Source organism: Podarcis gaigeae (assembly GCF_964106915.1).
Source record: "Podarcis gaigeae genome assembly, chromosome: Z".
NCBI lineage: Eukaryota > Metazoa > Chordata > Lepidosauria > Squamata > Lacertidae > Podarcis > Podarcis gaigeae.
The window spans coordinates 15,883,066-15,906,359 of NC_139691.1; the positions used below are offsets into that span (position 1 = coordinate 15,883,066).

Genomic DNA, 23,294 nt, shown 5'->3' on the forward strand with positions numbered 1-23,294 from the left:
TATTTCTTCCATTTAATTTATATATTGTCCATAAAATATAAATTTTTAAAAGAACAGTTGTGTCACTGGAGACCCTCTATTATTTTGAGCCCAGGCTGGATGTGTGTCACAGGTTGGCCACTGTGAGAACAAGATGATGAGCCATTAGCCTAATCCAGCAGTCCCTTTTTATGTTCTTACAAAAGCAATGTAATGCTGAAAAACTCTCTGTTCATACAGAATAAAATTTCACCTAGGTCTGGCCAAAAGGATTTAGAGACCCCGTAGTAGCTGATGCATGCCCTTTGGTCATCACAGGTCTCCAGATGTTTGGAGCTGCAGCAGTCTAGCTGAAGCTGGTGGGAGCTGTCATTCAAAACACCTGGAGGGCATCATGTTGACGAAGGCTGCTGTAAATCCCTATTATTAATAACAATGCTATATCCTGCTCTTCTGAAGGTATCCAGCATAAATAAAACCATATCATATAAGTGAATAAAAGTGCAGTGGTTTCCAAAATTGGTAATGAAGAATATGATATACAACCAGCACTTAAAAACACCTAAATGGCAGCAAAGGAACATAATGGCAATAAAACTAGGTATTGCACATTAAAAGCCTGCCAAAATGAAACTGTCTGTCTTCATTTTCTGCAGAAAGTCACATAAAAGAGGGAGCCTGACTTAATTTCTGTTGGGAGAGCATTCCACCACCGTGGAGAAGAGGAGGGCACAAATTGGCATAAAGTTTGTGTATTGTAATTTATGTACGTAGGTGTAAACTTACTGCTGTAATCTAAATAGAAATGCAGTATGTCTCACTATAGCGGAGATGTGATCAGGAGACTTGTGTGCCTACTCATTCAGCTGTATGTTTGAACATAAGAAGAACCTAGCTGCTGGATCTGGCCAATGGCCCATCTAGTCTAGGATCCTGTAACACAGTGGCCAACCAGATGCCAACTCCAGGAAACCCACAAGCAGGACCTGAGCATCACAGCACTTGCCCCACTTGCACATCCCAGCAACTGGCAGTAAAGGCATACTACCTCTGGAAGTGGAGGTAGAATGTAAGAAGAGCTGGCTGGCCCAGGCCAATGGCTCATCTAGCCTAGCATTCTGTTCCCACAGTAGGCAACTGGATGCCTCTGGAAAGCCTGAAAGTAGGACCAGGGCATGATAGCAATCTCCACACTTGTGATTCCCACCAGCTGGTAAGACCATAAGAAGAGCATGCTGGATCAGATGAATGGCCCATCCCACCCAACATCCTCTTCTCACAGTGACTAGCCAGATGCCAGTGAGGAACCTGCATGCTGTTGGTTTCTGCTTCCTTCACTGAGCAGCGAAGTGCTTGTCACAAGACAATGTTTACATTCCGCAGTCAAGTGCTGTTGGGTTTTCTCACGGGAAAGGAGACTGGATGTGACGTACACTGGTTTCCTGTTTTTCACTGTTCTTTGCAGTTCAGTCTGATTCTCTCCGTGCTTTAGAGGAGAGAGGATGCCTTTCTCTGCTCCGGCAGAGGGAAATGTTTTTCTGTAAATTACCAGCTTTGAAGTATAAATAAAGTAATATAGAGCATGTTGGCACGTACTTTTCATCATTCCGCTGTGCACTGGACACTGCTTATCTCCAACATTTGGTTCCGGGCCCAGAAAAACGCAGTGTTTTGAGAATGGACTCCAGAAGTCGGGCTCCTGGCAAAGGAACAAAGGAGCAAAGAATTGGAGTGCCGGCAAAGGATCGGAATGCAGAGGGCCGGATCGGACGATATCTCTGCGCGTCAAGATGATTTGATGAGGTATGTGCTACAGCTCCGGGCAGCCTGCCAGCTTCTAATTAATGGCTTTATGGCTGGACTTTGAACTTTTATAGCCGGTTTTGCCGTGGCACAGGCAAAAGGCTAGAAGGATAAATTTTTCCTATGCTGGGGGAAATCGAAAGTAAAGCAGCTGCAGCAGTGTCGCAGCATGAATTTAAGACAGCAGAGAGAACTTTCACTTTTGAACTTGCCTTTGGAATGCGGTTTGAAGCAGCTGCAGATAAGCAAAGCAGTAAAGCAGAAAGGCACAGGCTCACAGGCAGAGGCTGGAAATCGAAAGTACTTTTGAATTTGCTTTTGGAATGAAGCAGCACAGACACAGCTTGTATAAAGCAGCTTGATTTAAAGCAGCAGAGATGACGCAGAAGGCTAATGCCAAAGTCATGATGGCTAGCTGCAGAAGGCTGGATGAGGCAAGTGGGGAATTTGATGCCAATCAGCCAAATGCTCAACTCACAGTAGCCAGTGATACTGCCATGATTCAGAATGAAGCAGACCGCCAGGGTGCTAGCTGCATCAACAAGGGGGAGTCTTCACAGACGTCATCCCAGAGTGCAGTGGAACCACCAGATGGCGCCAAAGCTTTGAAGGCAGTGAAATGCTACTCATGTGGACGTCTAGGCCATATGAAGAGGGAATGCAGATATCCCAGGGCCAAGACAGAGCAGCGCAGCGAAAGCTCATCGCGTGGAAAAGGCCGAGGCAAAGGCAAAGGTCCGGTGTCCAGGACAACGCAGCACAAGGCAATGGTCTCACGCTTCACTCCAAAGGTTGCAGAGGTCCAGAAGACGTCTAGATCTTTCTTCGTTGTTGATTCAGCGGCGACCCACCACATGTGCAACGATAAGCGACTGTTCGTGTCTTTTACACCGCAGGAAGGTGCGATTCACCAGGCGGATGACCACACAATTCCCAGTAAAGGCTACGGAACTGTTGTTCTTCACAGTTTGGACTTATCGATACAGGATGTGCTTTATGTGCCACATGCCAAGCATAATCTGCTCAGCGTTGGACAGCTGAATGAGCGGAAAATTGACGTTTCCTTTAAGAACAAAAGGTGCATCATCACAAAGAAAAATGATTATGTATTGCATGCTGAATATGTTGATCGTTTGTATGTTTTGTATTTTGATGATGTTGTGCAGGATGACACTTGTTGCATTGCAGGTTCTAACAAAAGTTTGCATGCAGAATGTATTCACGATTTTCATCGAAAATTTGGTCATTTGCATTTTGAGGCAGTATCTAAAATGCCTGCCTTGGTTGAAGGTATGACTATTAAACCCTGCAGGTACCACATGAAGTGCAAGGCATGCGCAGCAAACAAGGTAAAAATGGCTGCGAAAGGTAAGGTGTCTAGTAGGCAAGCTACAGAACCATACCAGGTTGTTCATGCTGATTTGGTTGGACCACTAGCGCCCTCTTTGGGTGGAAACAGGTACTTCATGGTTCTCATTGATGCATTTTCCAGGTATATTTATGTGTACAATCTCAAGCAGAAATCAGAGGCTTTTCCAAGGTTCAAGGAATTCTGTGCTTGGTTGGAAAATGTGCATGGTAAGAAGGTAAAGACTCTTTTCAGTGATCGCGGGGGAGAATTCACTTCTCAGCAGTTTGAAGCTTTTCTGACTGAGAAAGGAATTCAACACGATTTGTCTAGTCCTCGCTCGCCATGGCAGAATGGACTTGCGGAACGAGCAAATCAGACATTGCTTCAAGGGTTAAAAACCTTGCTGCATGATGCCAATCTTCCAGAGAGTTATTGGGCCGAAGCTCTCTCGTGTTTTGTTTACAGTTATAATCGCAGGTTATCTTCAGCGATTGGTTGTACCCCCTATGAGAAGATGTTTGGCAAGAAGCCATACATCAAACACATGAAAATTTTTGGTTCTGACATGTGGGTTCACTCACCACAAAGCTCCAAGTTAGACAAGCGTGGATTGCATGGTATCTTTCTAGGTTATCAGAAAGGGTCTTACAGAATAATGATGACTGACTCTAAGGCAATTAAGCTCACAAGAAGTGTTGAGTACAATGCCAAGTGGGGGGAGAATGTGGGAATTTTCCAATGTTATCCTGATGACAGTGATGAAACTGAGGATAGTCAAAAGCAACCGCAACAACCCACACCCACTGATGAAGGTTCTGATTCTGAGTCTGAAACTGAATCGGGTGATTCAGAGGATTTCAAGAGTGCGAAAGCCTCTATGCGACCCTCTGAAAGCTCTGATCAAGAATTGGAGGAACCATTGTTCACAATAGGTCACTTTTCTCCTAAGAAGGAAGAGGAGAGTGTTGAAGACTTAAGACTAATTCGTAGGTCACAGAGAGCAACAAAAGGCAGACCTCCAAAGAGATTTGCTGATGAGTTTGCTAAGATAGCAGTAACAGCTGTTAAAAGCTCCAAGAAGGTGTTTGAACCTTCAAGTTTCCAAGAAATCCAGGATTTGGATTCAAAGGAAGCTGAGCCATGGTTAAATGCCATGAAGGCTGAGCTTGATTCCTTGGAAAGGAACAAAACATGGGATCTTGTTCCAGTAGTTCCAGGAATGAAACTGCTTGGAAGCAAATGGGTCTTCAAAGCGAAGACTGATCAAAATGGCAAGATAGTCAGACACAAAGCCAGATTGGTAGCCAGAGGTTTTGCACAGGTACCAGGTGAAGACTATCACGAGACCTACTCACCCACCGTGAGGTATGAGAGCATTAGGCTTATGCTCAAGCTAGCTGCAGAAGAGAATCTACACATTAGTCACCATGATGTGAATACAGCTTTTCTGTACGGATCTCTAGATGAATCACTTTATATGCTTCCACCTGATGGCGTACAGGTAAAACAGGGATTTGTTTGTGCTCTGAAGAAGTCCCTTTATGGTCTCAAACAAAGTGCACGGTGTTGGCACACAAAACTCACTGAAGTATTGTTTTCTCTAGGTTTTAAGCAAGGGAAAGCTGATCCATGTGTATTTGTCAAAGAGGAGGGGCAAAAGAAACTGTATTGTTTGTTTTATGTTGATGATCTTTTATTCTTTTGGAAGGATGTCACAATGTACAATAATGCCCTAGCTCAATTGAAAGAGCACTTTGACATGAAAGATCTTGGTGAGGTAAACAACTACCTATCTCTGGAAATAGAGAGAGATCAAGATGGTAACATTCTAGTACACCAGTCACGGAAAATTGCTGATGTGTTAAGCAAACTAAACCTGATGGATGCTAACCCTGTAGACACACCGATGACAACAGGTTATCAGGTAGATGACACTGAAGAAGCATTTTCTGATACTACACTGTACAGAAGTGTGCTAGGCAAGCTAAACTTCATTGCCAGATGTTCAAGACCAGACATTGCTGTTAGCTGTAATTTGCTAAGCAGACAAGTCAACAATCCTACTGTTAAGGATTGGAAAGCTCTGAAACGCATAGCGCGGTATTTGAAAGGCACTATGCATTACAGACTGAGATTTAACAATCAGAAGTCTGGTGGTCTTGAGATATTTGCAGATGCAAGTTTTGGAAGTGACACTACAGACAGGAAAAGTACGTCTGGAGTTTGCTATAAGTACAATCAGGGTCTATTTGATTGGTCATGCAAGAAGCAAACAACAGTTAGCTTAAGTACTTGTGAAGCTGAACTGAATGCACTGTCTTATTCACTTAAGGATTGTGAATGGTTGTTACAATTGTGCAAAGACATGAAAATTCCTGTCAAATGTCCAATCCAGGTTTACCAGGACAACAAAGCATGTTTGGCTTTGCTGAATTCTGAAGGTTGTAAGCAAAGCACAAAGCACTTGCAATTGAAGTTGCAACATGCTAGGGAACGTATTCAGAAGGGACTCGTAACTGTGTCCTATATGCCAGGTAATGAAATTCCTGCTGATGTATTGTCCAAGATTGTATCAAGGGATCAACACTGTACCTATGTGCAGAAGTTGGGTTTGTACTGATATTGTACGAACACGCTGCCCAGTGATGTTCACAGAAAGGGGGAGGATGTTGGTTTCTGCTTCCTTCACTGAGCAGCGAAGTGCTTGTCACAAGACAATGTTTACATTCCGCAGTCAAGTGCTGTTGGGTTTTCTCACGGGAAAGGAGACTGGATGTGACGTACACTGGTTTCCTGTTTTTCACTGTTCTTTGCAGTTCAGTCTGATTCTCTCCGTGCTTTAGAGGAGAGAGGATGCCTTTCTCTGCTCCGGCAGAGGGAAATGTTTTTCTGTAAATTACCAGCTTTGAAGTATAAATAAAGTAATATAGAGCATGTTGGCACGTACTTTTCATCATTCCGCTGTGCACTGGACACTGCTTATCTCCAAGCACAAGCACTCTTCCCTCCTGCAGTTTCCAGCAACTGGTATTCAAAAAGTGTTACTGTCTCTGACCATGGGGGCAGAATACAGCCATCATGTGTAGTAGCCATTGATAGCCTTGGTAGCTATTGCTACCTACTGTGTGTGTCAGGGGCTGACAGGGGCTCTGATGAGTGCATGTAGCCAGTTGAATCCCTACCATTCTCTATTTTTAATGTTTGAGGTTTTACTGTGTTTTCAACATTTTGCTAAAAGCTGCCCAGAATGGCTGGGGCAGCCCAGTCAAAAGGGCGGCATATAAATAATAAAATCATCATCATTATCATTATCATCATTCCACTGTATCCTAGAAACGAGGGAATAGCAGTGATGGCTTCCATTCAGAAGCCTAAGGTTGCATGTGGTCATCTCATTAGATGAGGGTACATAAGCAGAAGTGGGGGGTGCATGGTCCCACTGCTGCTGCAACTGCTCCATACGACACAGACCTGCAAACAGCTGTCTAGACTCTAGAGGCTGTGTGTGTGTGTGCATCTGCAGTACCTTGGGAGCTGCTCTAAGTGTGCACTTTTGACAATAAATAAGGGAAGTCACGAATCTTCCAGCATCCAGCTTCTAGTGTTCTAATGTGATAAGAGAGGCATAAAAAGTTTGCTCTATTCACTTTCTTCATGCCATGCCTAAGTTTATATGCTTCTATCTTTCTGCCTTTTCTCTTAAAAGTTCCAAAGGGGAATTGCTCCATCCCATGGATCGTTTCAGCTGCCCTTTTCTGAACCTATCCCAACTCCACAGCATCCTACTTGGGGTGAGGTGACCAGAACTGCACACAGTATTCTAAATGTGGTCGCGCCGTAGATTTGTATAATGTGATTCTGATATTAGTCATTTTATTTTCTATTCCTTTCCTAATGATGGCATGATGTTTCATTGAGGGAAGTACGTACTATCTCCTGAACTGCAGGGAATTGTGAACACAGCATGTTGGAGATATCCTCTGCTTCATTAACGGCCTCATCGCTAATAATGCCACTGCGGGGACCCCAATTTGCCTCTGCTTTCTGAGTACAATAATTAATCCAGCCATTTGTCATCTGCACAGAGACAATATCTTTCAAAAACTAGAGAGACTCAGAAGAAGACATTTCAGTAGCGTCAACGTATCTCCTCTATCTTTATTACAGGAAGCAGGCAGCATGCCTAATCTGACACTAAAGCAGCCCCGGAGCTTAATAAACGTGACACTAAAATGCACATTTCTCGATTTATAGAACTCACGTTGCCATGTGCCAAAAGCAGAAAACTGACTTTGCAAGGCAGCTACTGTGGCATTCTGGAAGACTTGAAAAAGCTCTCAGGTGCATGTTTGAACTGTGCTGTAAACAAGCTGGTAAGCCTGGGCCTTCTCTGAACTGCCACGTCATAAATTTGTTTTCCCTGACATCCATATTGCTTTGGGGACAGTTTCCTTCAGTCCCCTCCCTTCTTTATGGCTAAACAAAAACACAGGGAGATGTCTAGGTTGGTGAAAGATAGCAATGAAAAGCATTCCTGGTATGAGATAATTAGCAGGGGAAAGCAAAGAGTCATGGGGAACTTAGAACTTAGAAAGGTCCCACTTTCATATTATTATTTTTTTGTTCAAGAAAAAGCTGCTTTGGAACTATGGCTCTGCCATAGTCCAGTCCAGAACAGCAATACCCAAACTCAAGTGCTGAAATCAGAGATTCCCCGGGTCATCCATGCCCTGGTGTCCTCTATGTTGAGCAATTATTATTACCTCACCTAGCTTCCCTAGGGTGTTCCAAAGTATGGGAGCAGCCACTGAGCAAGTCCTCTGTAATGCACTCTATGTGGGTCTGCCTTTGAAGTCTTTGTAAACTAATTCATAGGTCAAGTGGCTGATGGGTGCCAGGCCCTTTGTTTCCATTTCGCACAAACTGATGTGTTCTCAAGTTCAGTTCAAGGTGCTGATGTTACCCTTTAAAGCACTAAATCCCTTGCAACTTGGATACCTTAAGGCAGCGTTTCCCAACCTTGGGTCTCCAGCTGTTTTTGGACTACAACTCCCACCATCCCTTGCTAGCAAGACCAATGGTCAGGGATGATGGGAATTGTAGTCCAACAGCAGCTGGAGAGGAGACCCAAGGTTGGGAAACACTGCCTTAAGGGACGCCTTCTTCCATATGTTCCTCCTCACATGCCCCAAATGAAATCAAAGGTCCTGGCTCCAGCTCCCTCAACCTTTTGGCTTTAAGCAAGGTAAGATAAAATATCTTGGGTTGGATTCAGAGATTATAGGAACACAGGAAGCTTCCTTACACTGGGTCTACTGAGCTCAGTATTGTCTACACTGACTGGTAGCAGCTCTCCAGGGTTTCAGGCAGGGTACTTCCCAGCTGGAGATACCAGGGACTGAACCTGGGACCTTCTGCACCACTGAGCTACATCCCTTCCTTAACTACCCTTGGGTCCCATTGCAATTATTATTATTGTTTTGTAATCACAATTTCAAATCATAAGTATAGATATATTTTCCACAATCTCCAGTCTGAGTGGGTTCAAACAACTTAATATAAGGGCATAAATCTAGGAAGATCAAGTCTATTTGATTGATTGATCTGTTTTGCCCTTCTATGAATTTTATTTTTTATTTGGTTTCACTCTTTCGATTAAGCAAAGTAAGATGAGCAGATGGGGAAGCTTGAATATATGTATTACTCGCTCTTTTATTTCTTAATGCTATTCTTTCCTCCCTTCTTTGTTGAGTTTTGTGTGAGTTATGGAAGAATGAGTGGTTTTCTTCTTCTTTGACCTTGCTGCTAGAATCTATGTATAAAAACTTTGTATGTGCCAACATGACATTTAATAAATACAACAGTAAAGGGTCAACCTACCTTAGCTGTTCTGGTCACTGAAAACATCTAAGCACCTTGAAGCTTTGACAGTTTGTTCCTGCATCAAGCAAATAGGTTTCACGGTCTTAGAGAACTCTGACATGATTTTCTCGAGGAGACGTCTGCCACCTAGCGCTTAGCTCCTGCCAGCACACTGGGATTTCCCCTCATGAAGAAACTGGATGATTCAAAGAATATCCCTGTCTCCATCCTTCTTGGAAATGGTTGTGCAATGAGCTTAAACAAAACACAAAGGACTATTTGGACTACCAGAGCCGTTGGTTGTTAGTGAGGCTGCCTCAGCCTCCCAAAAGAATGCAATGCATCACTATTTTTAACTAGAATCAGCTCCTCACACCTGGAACCCTGATATGCTCCAGGTGCACTTGTCAAACAAGGTAAAATGGATCGTTGCTGGAGAAAGGGCCTTTTCCAGAATGACCCTCTGTGGAATGCGCTCTCTCCAGAAAGGCTCACTTATTAGTGTCAGATTAGGACCTGGAAGGCCAGGGTTCAAATTCCCTCAACCATGAAACCCACTGGGGGACCGTAAGCCAGTCACATACTCTCAGCCTACCCTACCTCACAGGGCTGTTGTGAGGATAAAATGGGGAAAGAACTATGCACATCACCTTGAGCTCCTTGGAGAAGATGGGATATAAAAGCAATCATTAAATAAATTCAGATTTTAAAAGTAAATGTATTGGTTATGTTAGGTTGTATCGAAGTTATACTCAGTGTAGACCTATTGAAATGAATAAGCTTCAGCTAGACATGCCTATTCATTTAAATGGATCTCCTCTTGAGTAGGATTAATGTTTAGTCTTGTATTATTTTTAATGTTCTTGTAAGCTCCCTTGGAAAGCTTTGTTGTTGCGTGGCATATAAAAACGAGTCAGCAGGTAACACTAGGAGTTTGTGGAGTAATTGTTTTGTTTGTTACTATGCTATGCATTTTTGTCTTTTTATATTGTAAAGCACCTGGTGATCCTCAGATGAAGGGTGGTATAGAATTATTTTTTAATGGTTCCTTAAACCATGGTTTGTTTGATCACCTGCATCTTACCTAAACTATGGTTTGCTTACTGTCAACAAACCGCAATTTGTTGCTGGCTCACAAACCTTAGGTAAAGGTAAAGGGACCCCTGACCATTAGGTCCAGTTATGACCGACTCTGGGGTTGCGGTGCTCATCTTGCTTTACTGGCCGAAGGAGCCGGCGTGCAGCTTCCGGGTCACGTGGCCAGCATGACTAAGCCACTTCTGGTGAACCAGAGCAGCGCACGGAAACGCCGTTTACCTTCCCACTGGAGCGGTACCTATTTATCTACTTGCACTTTGAAGTGCTTTCAAACTGCTAGGTTGGCAGGAGCAGGGACTGAGCAACAGGAGCTCACCCCGTCGCAGGGATTCAAACTGCCGACCTTCTGATCAGCAAGTCCTAGGCACTGTGGTTTAACCCACAGCGCCACCCGCTTACATACCTTAAAGGTAAAGGTAAAGGTACCCCTGCCCGTACGGGCCAGTCTTGACAGACTCTGGGGTTGTGCGCCCATCTCACTCAAGAGGCCAGGGGCCAGCGCTGTCCGGAGACACTTCCGGGTCACGTGGCCAGCGTGACATCGCTGCTCTGGCGAGCCAGAGCTGCACACGGAAACGCCGTTTACCTTCCCGCTAGTAAGCGGTCCCTATTTATCTACTTGCACCCGGGGGTGCTTTCGAACTGCTAGGTTGGCAGGCGCTGGGACCGAGCAGCGGGAGCGCACCCCGCCGCAGGGATTCGAACCGCCGACCTTTCGATCGGCAAGTCCTAGGCGCTGAGGCTTTAACCCACAGCGCCACCTGCGTACCTTACCTTGCTTTAATTGTGGCTTGGCATTATGGGTGAACCTGGCACCCATCCTTAACTATGGTTTGTTTGGCCAGACACATTAATAGCCATCAGTAGCCTCATTCTCCATTAATTTGTTCAATTCTCTTTCAAAGTCATCCAAGTTGGTGGCCATCTCTGCCTCCTATGCGAGCGAGTTCCATAGTTTAACTCTGCACTGCTTAAAGAAGTACCTTCCATGTGAAGACTCTCTCCAACACATATGCACTCGTTTTTTTAAAACAACTAAAGTTTATTGAAATATCTCCAGTAAAAATAAAGAAATAATTCCCCCACCCCACCCCACCCCACCCACACACAGCTTGAAGCATCCACAGTATTACAGATGCTTTTTTACAATGCTGGCTACATGTAGAGGAATGTGATGCTGCATTTCGGCTAGGTCAGGGGCTGAGGAAGCAGTAGCCACTGAGAAACTGTTGGACTCCTATCCTGCTGGAGCCCAACTTATCAGCCCCTGCAGGCAGTACAGCTGGTGGTTGGGGGTGGTGGTGTGAACTGTAGTCCAGCCTCATTGGGAGGGCCACAGGATAACAAATGATACCAAGATTCTTAAGCAAAAGTTATCATCGTTTCCACAGTCCCCCTTTTTCTATTTGGTATGGAATTTGTAATGGAATCTCACACTGGGGAAAAAAAACACATCGGGGAGGCTAGATCCCTGAAAAGAAAGGACCATCACTGCCTCGCCACTTTCTCTCTCCAGTCACCCCTCCAGTTCCAGCAGTCTCTGACGCGTCTCCAGCACAATCTTCTCCATCACCTCTGGCTTGAGAAGGTCCTTGATTTGCTATTTTTTTTATATATAAAAAAGTTGAATTAGCATGCAAAGAAGATCAAAACACACAGCACAGACGGTTCAGGAACAATCTGTAGTCAATCTAAACCCACCCTACAGCTTTTTAGAATGCTTTTGTTTGAGCAGGAAGAAGTTGGCTGATCTGTAATGTACAGCACTGATCTGTAATGTCTCCAACTCTCTCTCTCTCTCATCCCCCCCCCCCCCAGCAGCTTTGCAATTGTTTTAAAAGTACTTGTAGGTTTGGGGATATTTCTCACCACCAAAACTTTCAAGGAAAAGGATAAATGGATAAGACAACATGTGCTTCAATCAAAATCTTCATAAAAGCGAATAGCCCGTCTGATGGCTTACTGGTGTACACCTGCAAACTGCTCAGTAGAAGCTGGGCTCACATCACTGGCAAAAAATATTCTCACATCCGTTGTTAAAGAGATTGTGTTTGTCTTCAGACTGTCATCGTTCATGAACAGCAGTGTAACGCAAATTGAGTAGTGCAGGATCCCTTCCAGATACTGAGAGCCACACCCCATTCTAACATTATATTCACACTAAGATTGTGTAAGAAAGGGGGATGGGGAAGAGAGACTGCATGAGTTTTGGAAGTCACACCTTTATGGCTTGCATTAATAACTGAAGAGGAAGTGGTGTCCTATAGATATACAAGGGGCCAACTCATTGGTGGGGAGAAATGGACAACCCATTTCATTACAGGAAAAAATGGCCTGTGGAAGTGTGTGCACGTGTGGATGCATAGCCAAGCCAGCCTGCCACCCTTCCACAGCCCAGAACAAAGAGCAGCAATTGGATACATCACCTCATGAGAAAGAGAGGCCTCGTAGCAGTAGAGGATACTGGTGTCATAGAGCATCTGTTTCTGCTCTGCCAGAGCCACAACGCAGTTCCGGAGTCGGGAAATCACTTCACGGTCAGACAAGGGCACTGGCTAAAAGGGGAAAGTAAGGAACCCACATGAAGTCAGTGGCCATTGTCTCAGGAGCAAGAATGGAGGGTGGTGAAGGAAGAACCCCAAGTTCACACACACAACACCAAGCCGCAGTTAAAACAAACCAAGGTTTGTAACCCAAAGACTGGTTGCAGACTGTGGTTTGCTGGCAACAACAAGCCATAGTTAAGGCGCCAGTCAGAGTTCAGACACAACACTAAGTCAGTTACCTGGGGTGGGAAGGTACAGTAACTAAAAGGCAGAAGAGGTACTGAAGGCATACACATCTATCAGACTTTGAAAAGCTGGTGTCACTGAATCATATTCACCAATTTTGTTGAATTAATTAAACTAAATGGTTTTAATTAGATTTTGAAATTTTAAATAAATGTGCAATTAACTTACTGTTTTGAACTTTGTTACTATCTTCTTTAGTGTGTCATGCAAACTGCTATTCTAAATAATGCTTTTCACAGGGTAGTAGGCGGGGGGGGGGCGTTTATAGAATCAAGGTGACAGGGGTCTGAAAAAGTTGGGGAACCACTGTGCTAACCTGTGGTGTAACAAACTATGGTTTAGGGAAACGTGTCGATGTGAAAGACTTTAGACCTAATGTGAACAGGAGAAAGCAAAAGACAGCCTCAAGTGATGAACATTAGTTCTGGCGAACTGTCAGTTCAGGTACAACAGCAGTCTATAAGACACCAGAAGACTGTTAGTTTTGCTGCTACAGGCTAACACAGCGAGCCCTCTCTCTCCAGCCAATCTTCCCAGGATCTCACACAGAACTTCCCATTTCTAAAATCTAAAACTGTAATGATGGAAATCGTGGACATATTGTGGATGAAGCTAAATGTTGAAAGATTCAGGACAGATAAAAGAAAGTTCTTCTTCACTCAGTGCATAGTTAAACTGTCAAACCCGTTCCCACAAGAGAAGGTGATGGCCACCAACTTGGATGGTTTTAAAAGAGGATAAGACAAATTAATGGAGAAGGCTATCAATGGGTATTAGCCACAATGGCTACAAGCTATGCTCTTCCTCCACAGTTGGAGGCACCAATGCTTCTGAATACCACTTACTGGAAACGACAGGAAGGGGAGAATGCTGCACTCAGGTCCTGCTTCCAGGCTTCCCAAGGCATCTGCTCAGTCACTGTGAGAACAGAATGCTGGACTAGATGAGCGATTGGCTTGACCCAGCAGGCTCTTCTCATGTTCTTAACTAGGTAGGAGGCTGAACCTCAAAACACATCCAGCACCACTGCTCATCCCTGACCTTGAGGGGTGGTTTCAAGTGGAAGAGGAGAATGCTAAGACTTGGCTGCAGGCTGCCAGTTGCAAACACCTAGTAAATAGCTTATTCATTCAACTCCAGCCAAGGGCTTTTCTCTGCTGCGTTCCCAAGGCCTGTTGGCTCACCTCCAGGTTGGTGATGAATCCCCCAGCCTCCTCATTCTTCTGTTTGGGCGTTGGGTAGATCCAGATGAACCCATTGTTGCCAAGGATAACGGAAGCCCCACAAGTCAAGTCATGGAAATGGGTCTTCTGCCGCTTCACGAGGGAAGGGGACACCTGGACGAGCACACCTTGGCCAAGCTGGAGAGACAAAGATGCAGACCTGAAGTCAGCATAGAGCGGTCAGGATGGGAAGGTGGTGGTTAATGCACCAAGGATGCAGGAGGAAAGCTCCAATGTGCTGGAAGATGGCAAAGTGTGTTGTAGTGGTTAGCATGACACACTAGGACCTTGGAAGCCACATGAAGCTCCCTGGCTCACCTTGATTCAGGACAGATAAAAGGAAGTCCTTCTTCACCAAGTGCATAGGTTAAATATGGAATTTAAATATGGAAATATTCCCTCCCACAGGAATCAGTGATGGCCATCAACATGGGTGGCTTTGAAAAGGATTGGACAGATTCATGGAGGTGAGGGCTATCAATGGCTACTAGCCACGATGGCAATGCTCCACCTGCATGGCCAGAGATAGTAACCAGTTACTGGAAGCCGCAGGAGGAGAGGGTGTTACGAACAAGATGCTGGACTACATGGGCCACTAGTCTGATCCGGCAGGGTCATCTTATATTCTTGGGCCAAATCACTGTTTCTCACCTTTACCTACCTCACAGGGCTGTTGTGAGGATTAACTGAGTACTAGGGCCTTCGAGAGACCAGGGTTTAAATTCCCACTGGGCCGTGAAACTCTTTGGGTGACCTTGGGCCAGTCTTCCCTCTCAGCCTATAGCCTACCTCACAGGGCCGTGGGAACTAAATGAGGAGGAACTAAATCATGTATGCCACTTTGAGCTCCTTGGAGAAAAAGGTGGGATATACATGTACAGACATTAAGTCTTGAATGCAGTCATCCAAATGGCATCAAAACAAACCTGGAAAATCTTTTACATTACAGATTCAGCTCACATCCACAAAATATACAATCTAAAGCACTGCGGTAATTTCTCTGGTAATTGTTTTTAAAATTTTCACTAAAGTTTGTTAAGGAAGGAAGGAAATGTATAAGGAAATACCTTACAGAGTGGTTGTTAAGGGTTACAGAGAACATGGATTGCTTTCAAAGTACTATTGGAATACTAACTAATTATTTAAGATCCCAGGAAGCAATTAATGTGAGCACAAGCTCTGGAACAGAGCCTAACAGAGAAAGAACTCTGTTAATAGAAGCAGAGAATGCAGGTGATATGTAGGTACAGGACCCTACATTGCTTACTGAGAAAGTTAAACATACCTTGATCATGGGGCTACCAAAAAGATTTAAAAATCCATCCCTAGAGTAATAGCAAAGGCTTAATCAAGTCAGCCCATTTTAGCAGTTATTCCTCACCACATTTTTTAATCCAGTTTGCTGTCCTTTCACCCTTTATTCCATAATCACACTTTTCCTTTCATCTTTTAAGTAAATGCTAATCCCCCAAAGTGGGTAGGTGGGCAGGATAATCCTCAATTGCAACCTACTCCCTGGCAGGGACCCTCCCTTCGCTTTTATCCCAAGATGGGGAAAGCAAAGACTAAGAAATTCCCAACCTCATAAAGCCCTAAATCTGAGCCCCAGGACTCAGAAAGAAAGAAAAAAGAGAAAGTTTTCCTGTAAATGTAATAATCACTTACACTGAGCAGGTGTTGCAATTCCCCCCCCCCAAAAAAAAAAGAAAGGTAGGAGGGCTTTATGGTCTCAGAATCACAGCCCCATTAAGATCAAAGTTCAGAGCCCAAAAACTGAGGAGTAGATTCTCACAAAATTCTAATTGGGGAACTTGATCTCTTCATCTCCTCAGGCTGCCTTCTGCAGGGAATTAAAAGCACCTGGCAAGGACATGCCCTGTCCTAGGAGCAAAAGCCAGTGGAGCAATCATCTGATCCCAAGAGCAAGCATTGAATGAAGGACCCCACTGATTTCAGGTGCCATATACAAAGCATATGCCAGTACGGTATCTCTGCAGCCCAGCTGAGCCTTCTAAGAATGTAAGAGCATAAGAAGAGCCTGCTAGATCTGGCCAATGGCCCATTTAGTCCAGCATCTTCTTCTCACAGTGGCCAACCAGATGCTGGTGGGAAGGAAACCTGCAAGCAGGATTCGAGCACAAAAGCAACTCTCCTCTCCTGTGGTTTCCAGCAACTGGCACTCAGAAGAATTGCTGTGCCTGACTGTAGAGGCAGAGCATCATGGCTAGCAGCCTTTGATATTCCTCTCCACCATAGCTTTGTTTAATCCTCTTTTAAAGCCTGGCACACGACAGGCAGAGTGACTTCACCACGCAGAGAGCAGCAGGCAAGTAAAGCTGACCCACCTTTCCGTATTTCAGACTCCGTGTGTGCAGTGATACAGCCCCATCAGAGAACACCGCTTGGACTTCTGCCTGTCAGGATCGCTTAAGGAAATCAGCCAATTTTGTACAGGCATTTGCTGATGGGGAGTAGGGAGTAGGGAGTGCCTCTTCTTAGCTTAGGGAAAGAGAACCTATGGCAGATAGTGTTGGATTTCCCCAACTCCCATCAACCGCAGCCAGTACGGCCAATGGTCCAGAGGTGTCCAACAACAGAGAGTGGTTATCAGATTTTTCACTGCCCTTGGCTTCCCCCTGGCCAAGTACTAGAGTATGGATACACTGATAAGGTCCCCTTCCTGCAGGTAATCTCGCATTGCCAGTTCATCCTCTGCTGATCTCCGCCTCTGAAAAACATACAGGCACACCCATTAAAGGAAGCACAATTAGCAGGGCATTCATTCATTTAAATAGGTCTTAAGTCAGTTGAACTTAATACTGAGTCAGACACGAGGTCCATCTCTCTCAGTATTGCCTACACTGACTGGCAGTGGCTCTCCAGGGGTTTGAGGCAGCGGGGATCTCTCCCTTCCTTATGTGGGGATGCTGTCGGGGATTGAACCTGGGATCTTCGGCATGCAAAGCAGGCGCTCTACCACTGAGTTGTGACCGTTTCTCGTACAAGTAAAAATTCCAGTCCTCATGATTCTGATTTAAATACGAATATAGGAAGCTGCCTTATACCAAAGTCAGACACTGACTGGCAGTGGTTCTCCAGGGTTTCACACAGGGAGTATCTCCCAGCCCTGTGTGGAGATGCCACCTGGGAACCTTCTGCTTGAAAAGCATGTGCTCTATCACTGAGCCAAAAGTTATTTCCCCTAAATGAAATAAGAGTGCCTCTGGGCATGTGCTTGATATCAAACAGGCAGCAAAATCACAACATACACACTAACCATTACTAGGAGTGTTATTCTCTGTGTGCTCAGGAGTTGGCAATGGAGCCCTTGCTTATGTGAGGGTGTCTTTAGATAAAACACCCAAGGCTTCCTAGCTGATGCAGCTTTGGGAGGGCACTCACCCAGTGGTGTAGCGTGGGGGGTGCAGGGGGGGCTGGCCGCACCGGGCGCAACATCTGGGGGTTAGGGTTAGGGGGCGCAAATCCACGGGTTAGGGGGCACAAATTACTTGCCTTGCCCCGGGTGCTGACAACCCACGCTACGCCACTGCACTCACCAGCTCCCCTCCTGGAAGATTCATGGATGAAAGTAGCAAGACAGAATCCAGCCTGGAATTGGTCTCGACTTTCCACCGTTTCTGCTGAACCTAAAAAGGAAAAAAACATTTTCTTAAGTACTTGTTAAAATCAAGAGATTTCTCTTCAATGGAGCATGGTAAGAGGAATATCAGCCTGGCCCTATCCACTGACCCAAGAACCAAAAGTGCCTCGATTGTGTGCAGGTATGCTATTACCATGTAATGTTTTTACAGAGGACGGGCACCTTTTTCAGCTCAAGGGCCGCGCTATCTCAGGGAGAGATTCCTCAGGGCCGCAAGCTAGTGGAGGGTGGGGCCAGAGGCAAAAGCCCACACAGAAAGCTTTCTCTGTCCAACCAAGGGAGAGATGTAGTCACAACTCAAGGACATGATCCAGCTAGGCAAGAGCACTTGAGGAAGACTTGGTAGAGTGTGCAGCCTGGTGAGAGCCCCACGGGCCTGACAGAGAGACCTAGAGGGCCGCATGAGATTCCCCATGACAAACCATAAACTACCTTGATGACCATTTGAGCATTTTCCTCTCGACATGTTCTCTCTCATTAAATACTTTTATAATACAAAAGTTGGTATATTGTGTATGTTTCAAATCTGGGGTAAGGATGCTGTGTGGTCTGCCCCCAAAATGCTGTTGGACTCCAGCTTCCATCAGTCCCTGCAGCCAGGATGCCAATGGACCAGAGTTGAAGTCCAGCAATGCCCAGAGAGGTGCAAGTTCTCCACCTTCAGCTTAAAAAAGAAAGTGATAGTCTCAGTACCTCTGTGATTCGTCCAACCACAATATCACCAACTTCGCCATTGTATCTGCAAGGAAAATAAAACAAAGACAACTCTCAAAAAGATGGTTCTTTGGTAACTTGAATTCTGTTGACTAAAAGGCTAGGAACCTGCACACTTCCCCTGCCTCCAACTGTTATTCTCAACAGTCCACCTAAAGGCAGCAAGACCAGTGGTCAGGATTGATGGTGCAAGTTGGGGAAGTAAATGAAATCATTTTTAGAATCAAGGAAAGCATCTGAAACCAAATATTCACTGGGAGCATAAATGTATATTGCTTTTTAAAAGGGTCACCAATTGCTGCGTAAGCCCACGTCAACATCAAAAACGTAATGCTGCACCCACATTGCATGTGTTTTTGTTCTTACTCCTTCTGGGTAGTTCGCCACCCTGACCTCAGCTCTCATCTGCGGCTCAAGAAGCTATCAGCATGAGACACCAGGAGCAGCTTCAACTGGCCAGCTAAACCAGGAGTGGGTAGCCGATGAATTTCAAACCCTTGGTGAATTAGAGACTCCCCCCTGCATGTGAAGACAGGCTGCAGCGGATTGAGTAGACCAATCTTGGGTCCAACAGTCAAGAAGGAAGTTTCTGCACGTGCTGTAGAGGGATATGAGGGGCAGATGAGGCTCATCAACTTGGGAAGGTAGCCCATCTAGGAAAAGAAAACTCTGATCCTAAATCGCCACTTGTGCCTAGCAAGCCAAAACGCTAGGATCATGTGCCCTGTCTTGTCCACCAACCTGCTGCAGGTCAATGACTCACAGAAGACGGCCATCACTGACTGTGAGCTGAAAACACTCAACGCTCATGTTGCCACTCTACAGGAAACCAGACTCACTTTGAATGGCTGCCTCTGAGAGAAGAACTACATATTCTTCTGGCAAGGAGGGCATCCAAAAGAGCCAACTATTGACTGTGTCATCCGTATGACAGACAAACTAGCCAACAAGTTTTCTTCATCTTGTATTTTTATGTTGTGAACTGTCCTGAGGGCTACAGATGAAGGGTGGTATACAAGCTACAATTCCCAGTGTTAAACCACTCTAGGAATCACAGCTCCCTGAAGGGAATAGAGGAGTCCCCTAACAACTCTCGGCACCCTGAACAAACTGCAGTTCCCAGGACCCCTTGGGGGAAGCTACGGCTGTTTAAAGGGGTGCAATACTGCTTTAAATGCATCGTGCAAATGAGGTGTAAGACAGCTACTCTTCTGGAACCTCTCACCTTGTTTTCAAAGCTTTCACACAGATCAGCTTGTTCACCCTGTCCACAACACCAGCCACAGAGGCAATAAGCTTCTCGCCTCCCAGGTATGTCCCATGGCCTCTACCAAAGAATAGGAAAAATAAATGGTCTGGCACACAACTCTGTAGATTATTTTAAAAACATCAGAATATGATCATTGCTCATCTGTGCATTATACTGTCCTTACTCTGCTTTGATATATAGAATGCAACTAAAAATTTTAGGCTTTCTAGTTTAGAGAAATAGAGGAATGAAGGGTTCTCTCTCCTGCCCTGCCCTGGTCACTCATCTGTCCACAAGGCTGTCTCTCCTATGGCAACTACCAGGCGAGTGTTTGAAGAGATTTATAGAATAGCATATGGTGTGAAGGAAGGTTCCCCTGCAGCAGCTGCTGCTGCCGCCACTGCCTTCACCTCTCAGAATTCTAGAATCTAGGACCATCCAATGAACTGAACTAGATTCTGGGGAATTGCTGCAGCTTAGTGAGTAGAGCACATGCTTTGCATGCAGAAGGTCCCAAGTTCAATCTTTGATGGCATCTCCAGGTAGGACTGAGAAGAGACCCCCTGCCTGAAACCCTGTAGTCATTGTAGATGATATTGAACGAGATGGATCATTGCTCTGGCTAGGTTTAGGGTAGTTTCCTGTGATTGTCATAGAGATACACTTTTTTCACAAATGTAACTGATGTCTGAAATTCATTGTCACAAGCTGAGGCCCCGCTGGCTTCAATGACTTTAAAAAGGGGGTTCAGACAAAATTAATGGAGGAGGAGTATATCAGCAACGATCCTGATTTCCTGGTTTATCTTTTGTAGATTGCCTTGAGGCTTCTTTTTCCACAGTCAAGCAAGGTATATATCATGTGCAATAAATAAAATAAATAAATAAAAGTGATTGCTCCATCACCGCCGCCAAGCTCTTCTCCCCTATTATTTTACTGTTAGCATTATTATTATTTACTAAACCTGCTAGCCACTTTATCCAGCCCAGGGCAGCCCTAAGTGACTTGCAACCAACTAATCTGTAAACCAACAGTGCCTCTGAGAGCACGTAGTTTAATATCTAAGCAGGCACCGAAGCCAGCAAGATGCAATGCCGCCCCTTGCACTGGGAGCATCGTTCTGCACATGCTCAGGGGTACTCTTGGCTGCTCAGGTTCAGGGGAGCCGATTAAGTCCCAAGATTAGGGCTGGTGGCAGGAGGGCGATAGCTGTGTCTCCCTCGCTTGCCCCATAACACGCGCACAAACACGGCAGGTATTTTACGGAGCAACCAGCTACCCACGTGGGTGCTTCCATGAGAAGGTGCCTGTTTGCCCGCCTTCCCTTCACCTCATGTATCCTGGGTCGGTGGTGATGGTGTCCCCCGGGGCCACCAGGTCCTTGTCCCGCTCGCCCGCCTCGCGGGAGAAGCTCTGAGCCAGGCGAGGGCGGGGAACCGGGAGCCGCACTTCCACGGATGTCGCCGGGGCCGGTGCTGTTGCTGCAGCTTCCGCCATCTTGACTGCTGGCACGTGGTCGCGCGATTTCCCGAAACGCTGCCTCCGGTTCCGCCGTTTTAACTCCTGGCACGCCCGCGTGAAGCGGGAGCGACATGCGTGGAGGAAGAGGGGTGGAGGTTGGCGAGTCAACATTAATCACTTCCGGTAGTCCTTCGACAACATCTCTCTCTCTCTCTCTCTCTCTCTCTCTCTCTCTCTCTCTCTCCCATTTGAATTTACAATACGTAACTGGACATTTAATCCCATGTTTGACCAGTTCCCCCGCTGCTGCACACACGTGTGAATGGGTTGTATGTATCCAACCAGGTTTTGCTCTGAATATTTCCACGGGAAATATTCCCGTGCTCTGAACTTAGGTCCATTCCTCCATCATGGGCTTATATTCAGCTAAGTCCCGTTGAAGTGAATAGGCATAGCTAGCTGAGGTTCATTTATTTCAGTGGGCCTCCTTTGAGTGTTGAGAAGTTTAAAATTAGCAATATACAGTAAATAGATTTGAAAAACAATTAAAATACAGTACTGTATTTGTATGCTAGGTTTGGGATCCGGAAGTCTCATCTACTTTCATGGACCAGGAGACTGTGTCCCCTTTGGCGGTAGAGGCTTTCAAAGCGCTTTGCCCAGAGAAGCGTGGCTGAGCAGCCATGATGGATTCTGGCGGCATCGGGCGAAAGCGCTTTCACGTTTGGTCATACGAGAGGAAAAGGGTCCGAGCAGGTTTTGTGTGCCTTTGAAATATGCTTCTCTGGCGCCCTCTTCTGTCCACGTATGTTATCTTTAAAAAGCAACAGCCCCTAAATATCACATTCAAATATCTCTGTCTCTTCTCCTAACCTACTTCATGGGATTGTTGTGAGGATAAAATACAGTGGTACCTCTGGATACAAACGCAATCCGTTCCAGAGCCCCATTCGCATCCTGAAGTAAATGTAAGACGTGACTGCGTGTGCGCAGGTCGTATTTCACCGCTTCCGTGCATGCGTGTGACATCATTTTGAGCGTCTGCGCATGCACAAGCGGCGAAACCCGGAAGTAACGCACTCCGTTACTTCCAGGTCTCCGCGGAGCAAACCCCGAAAATATTCATCCCGAAGCTACTTTAACCCAAGGTATTACTGTAGGGAAGAGGAGAACGTTGTGTGCCACTTTGAGCTTCTTGGTGAAAGAGTGGATGCCATGATGATGATGATGATGATGATATTGTGCTCAGGTCCTGCTTCTGGGTTTTATCATAATGGGCATCTGAGTGGCCACTGTGAGCCAGGGGCTCCGACTTGGACCCCAGATATGGGTGCCTAGCAAGGCCGTATCATGACATCATGACATCACATGTGCTGTGACATCATAACATCACATTATGTCCCCCTCCCAGAAGCAGAGGAGTGTGAGGCCTAGAACACCGCTTTCAAGGCCCCTGACAGGAACTCCGAGACCTCATGAGAAACTGGAGGTCCCATCTGAGGCCTTGCAGGGTCTTGAAAGTGGCATCCTAGGACCAATGGGGCCTCCAATGTCACTTCCGGTTCCTCACAAGAAATGGAAGTGGTGTCAGAGGCCCTGTGAGGCCTAGGATGCCACTTCCAAACCACCACCCCCCCCCCCGATTTTTTGTGGGTTCCCAGGCACCCAGGGCCCCTTGGAGTTAGTGCCAGTGCTGTGAGCAAAGGCATACCTAGGGTCCCTTGCGCCCTTCACAAGGAACTGTATCTGTAAAGGTAAAGGGACCCCTGACAGTTAAGTCCAGTTGTGAACGACTCTGGGGTTGCGGCGCTCATCTCACTCTATAGGCCAAGGGAGCCAGAGTTTGTCTGCAGACAGTTTTTCCGGGTCATGTGGCCAGCATGACCAAGCCGCTTCTGGCGAACCAGAGCAGCACACGGAAATGCCGTTTACCTTCCCGCCGGAGCGGTACCTATTAATCTACTGGCACTTTTTGACGTGCTTTCAAACTGCTACGTTGGCAGGAGCTGGAACCGAGCAACAGGAGCTCATCCCGTCATGGCGATTCGAACCACCGACTTTTTGATCGGCAAGCCCAAGGCTCTGTGGTTTAACCCACAGC

General features: G+C 45.9%; 1 protein-coding gene across 2 annotated transcripts; it reads right to left on the minus strand.

Moving 5' to 3' along the window:
• Positions 1-11,114: 11,114 nt before the first annotated feature.
• On the minus strand, positions 11,115-21,379 carry EXOSC2 (exosome component 2). 2 transcript variants are annotated; one of them, XM_083721477.1, is made up of 9 exons: positions 21,063-21,379; positions 19,709-19,810; positions 18,463-18,508; positions 17,666-17,755; positions 16,771-16,836; positions 16,454-16,522; positions 14,070-14,246; positions 12,520-12,648; positions 11,115-11,693 (listed from the first exon to the last, which is right to left on the minus strand). In XM_083721477.1, the coding sequence occupies exons 1-9, from the start codon at positions 21,362-21,364 to the stop codon at positions 11,610-11,612; spliced, it is 1,065 nt and encodes a 354-aa protein (XP_083577603.1). In that variant the 5' UTR covers positions 21,365-21,379; the 3' UTR covers positions 11,115-11,609. The 2 variants fall into 2 exon arrangements, with proteins under 2 accessions (XP_083577603.1, XP_083577602.1); XM_083721476.1 differs by having other exon boundaries at positions 21,016-21,341.
• Positions 21,380-23,294: the final 1,915 nt, after the last annotated feature.

Coding starts and splice junctions, on each gene's coding strand:
- EXOSC2 (XM_083721476.1), bottom strand. CDS start 21,326: ATGTCGCTCCCGCTTCACGCGGGCGTGCCAGGAGTTAAAACGGCGGAA. Junction 16,523..16,770: donor AGGAAGGGGACCTTATCAGT/GTATCCATACTC, acceptor CGATCCTGACAG/GCAGAAGTCCAAGCGGTGTT. Junction 11,694..12,519: donor AGGCCTCTCTTTCTCATGAG/GTGATGTATCCA, acceptor TAAAAAAAATAG/CAAATCAAGGACCTTCTCAA.